This window comes from Solanum pennellii, chromosome 3 (genome assembly GCF_001406875.1).
Source record: "Solanum pennellii chromosome 3, SPENNV200".
Lineage (NCBI taxonomy): Eukaryota > Viridiplantae > Streptophyta > Magnoliopsida > Solanales > Solanaceae > Solanum > Solanum pennellii.
This window is the reverse complement of record NC_028639.1, coordinates 55524254-55527781: the sequence shown is the minus strand read 5'-3', so window position 1 is coordinate 55527781 and position 3528 is coordinate 55524254. Positions and strand designations below refer to the sequence as shown.

At 33.0% G+C, this 3528-nt stretch overlaps 1 protein-coding gene across 1 annotated transcript; it reads right to left on the bottom strand.

Moving 5' to 3' along the window:
- Positions 1 to 1763: 1763 nt before the first annotated feature.
- Positions 1764 to 2662, bottom strand: LOC107012967 (putative glycine-rich cell wall structural protein 1). The gene has a single exon (XM_015212945.2). The coding sequence runs from the start codon at positions 2565 to 2567 to the stop codon at positions 1977 to 1979; it is 591 nt and encodes a 196-aa protein (XP_015068431.1). The 5' UTR covers positions 2568 to 2662; the 3' UTR covers positions 1764 to 1976.
- Positions 2663 to 3528: the final 866 nt, after the last annotated feature.

The following is a 3528-nucleotide window of genomic DNA, read 5'->3' as shown; positions in this document are numbered from 1 at the left end:
GGACTCTACCATTGGAGTTTCACTTTAGTTAGGGTTCTTGCAATTACTTTTGACATTATATTCCCTTCAAAAGACATCTTGGAATATTCCGGAAATACATAAAACATTCACAAAATTAATGAAGATTAAATAAATCTCAAGAAAGTCCAAATCGTCCTAGTTCGAGAAATACATCAACCTAATAAACAAATTTGTTCCCAATAATGTTTATCAATAAATAAAATTAAGTTTCTTTCTTATTTTATTTGTGAGCAATTTATTCTGTCATTTTAGATTTGTTGAAAACAGTTCAAAGCTTTGAAATATAAGCAGGAGCCTCATTATATTTAGAATCACGGGATGTGGTTGTTGCATTAATTAACCTAATTACGTTAATTACTCCTGCAGGTCATGATTAGAAAAAGGGCATTGCTTAAAATATAGTATCATGCAGATTTCAATTAAGTCACGGTCATAACTATAGTAGAAGGTTCAATTTGCTAGCTAGCAATATTAGAGCTGTAAACAATAAAAATGATTTCCATATGTGAGAAACTTTTTTATTTCAACAGCAGGCAGCATAAGAAAGTGTTTTACAATATTTGTATGCTCGGTAGATCAAATATTTTGAGAATTATAAATAAAACAGATTTTATAAAAATGAGGAACACAACTATTCTAATGAAATTTAGGAAAAACAAGTAACACTAGTTATTAGTTAGGGAAAAATGACAAGTACCCCCTCAACCTATTTCCGAAATTCTAGAGGCACACTTATATTATACTAAGGCCCTTGAACTTATTTTATAAGTAATTTTCTACCCGTTTCGGTCTACGTGGCATTAGCTTGGAAAAAAAAGTCAACTAGCATTGGGCCCACAAGATAGTGTCATGTAGGCTGGAAAGGGGTAAAACATTATTAATAAAATAAGTTTAGAGGGGTAATGTGACTTTAGTATAGTATAAGCGTGTCTCTAAGATTTCGAACATAGGTTGAGGGGTACTTGTACATTATTCCTATTAGTTATTTACCAAAATAACGGTAGAGTAAAATTTGTATGTGGTCAAGAATCTGTAGCTTAAGTTAACTCAATAGATTTTGATTATTACTCGTTAAAATATTACAGTATTAACACGCTAAAAGACGATTTAAAAGTGATGAATCAAGTAAAATAGAAAGTGAGTCATATGAAGCTTAATGCAGATGAGCACTGAATCTGGCACACGATTCAATGAAATAAATGTTAAAGAACAAAAATTTTGTGAATAATAAAAACTGAAGGCGCAAAAAAGTAAAAGTATATATTAGGATCAGGATGAATATATTATACAAGAGTGTGTGAAACCTACTATTTTATAGATTCTAATGATAAAATATCAGCCAATAAAAGAACTCCATTCGAGCCGCCCTAAAGTACTAAGAATAATGGAGGCTGACCATTTTCGAAGTTTAAGGCTATTTGCATGAAAATATATGGAGTACGTATCCATTTTGAGGATTCATTTGGTTTACTTTTTGTGGCGATTTTAGTCGCTACAATGCGTATATTTTTGTCCACAAATAACATTCAATTTCGAAACTACTTATAACAACTTCAAGGTCGCCACTAAAACATGTAGTTGTGATTTACTCACCTCACTTCAATGTAAATTTTGTGGTCTAATAATGATTGAGTAAGCTCAAACTACATAAGGTACGTACAGAGTTAAGGCACATGGTGGTGCTAGCACGTTTTTTTTTACTTATGACCCAAAAAAGAAAAAAACTTAAGAGTAGTCGAACGAAAACCAAATATAAGTATTCATACTCTTATAATTATGAAATAGAGAAGACAGTCCATATATAGTAGTAGTAAACCTTTTGAGTACAAATATCAACTGGTTGACGAATCTGCTTAATATATAAGTTGATGTTGCAAATTCGCTTATTTACAGCAATATAAGACTAGGAAATTCATGATAATGATAAAGACATATATAAGAAAGAGCAGAATGTCTTAGCAAGTGAAGCCACTATTATTCATTCCACAGTTGTTGAGAATGAGGCTAAGAGTGAGTGGCACATTCAGATTTAAGCCCAGTATGTTTGCTCTTATTGCTGTGCACAAACAAGCTGCCACCTCTAAATTTGCCAGTCCTTGTATCAAACTGCAGCATGGCATAGTTGGTGGAGACCCCACTACTACATTCACCAAATTAAGTACATTAGCACACACACCAAGTTTCAAAGCATCTCTTGGACACCTTACTTGTCCACCTCCACCTCCTCCACCTCCACCTCCACCTCCACCTCCACCTCCGCTTCCACCTCCTCCTCCACTGCCCGAACCTCCACCTCCACTGCCCGAACCGCCTCCTCCACTGCCCGAGCCTCCACCTCCACTGCCCGAACCTCCGCCTCCGCCTCCACCTCCACTTCCCGAACCACCACCGCCACTGCCTGAACCGCCACCTCCGCTTCCACCGCTACCAGGAGGATGATAAGGACAGAAGGCACAATCAGTATTAGTTGCAGTGACTATGGCGAAGAAAAGGAGATTGAAGGAGAGGAAAAGGATAAGTAATGAGGCTTTAGTTATAGAAGCCATGTTATTGTAAGGAAGCTAAAGCACACAAATCGTTGCAAAGATGATTGAACAAATGTAATGGCATGCAGGGTATTTATACTGCCACAACTAATATAATACTCTTTCTATCCTAATTTACCATATTCACTTTTTTAAAATTAGTTTTTAAATAGATAACACATCTCTATATTTAAACGATATAACTTAGCTCGATATTTAAAAAAAATAAAATTAAAATTTATGTATAATAACCATTAGATATTCATATAGCAGCAAATCATTTTGATAAAGAAAAGAAAAGAAAAGAATTTACATTTAAGTTATCTCCAATAGTCCAATTAGAGTAAGAAATCGACTAAAAAAGAAAGAGTAATGGGATAGAGGGAGTAACAATTTAACTTGAAACATTTATTTTACTTTTAATAAATTATTTATAATCACATTTATAATTTTATTTAGATTAAAAATTCCAAAAATATTTTTTTTTCTCAAACTCTATACTAATTCAAATTTTATCACATAAATTAAAACAAAAACGAATATAAAACTCTGAGAATAATAATAAAAGTTCCTCTTGTAAAAAGAATATTGTCATGGAAGGGAATTATTAGATCAACACCTTTTATGGATTACAGCTTCATAGCTATAGTGATTCCCGTGACATGGAATCTGTTAGGCTATGGTAGCTCATTTTCTGCTTTTGACTACTTCACAAATTATCCTCCATATTACGACAACTTCCATGTCTACCTATTTAATGGTAACCCACATTCCTCCTTAGTACATATTTTAACCATAGGTGAATGACTTCAAATAATGGAACAAAAAGGACAAAAAATGCACTTGGACTATTGTTAAATGTCTAAATATATCTTTGGAATCGTTCACCTATTTTGCTAAGAATATCTATCTAGTTATACTTTTTGCTCATACTTTTATGTCCTTAGACTCAATTTTTTAATATATATATATATATATATAT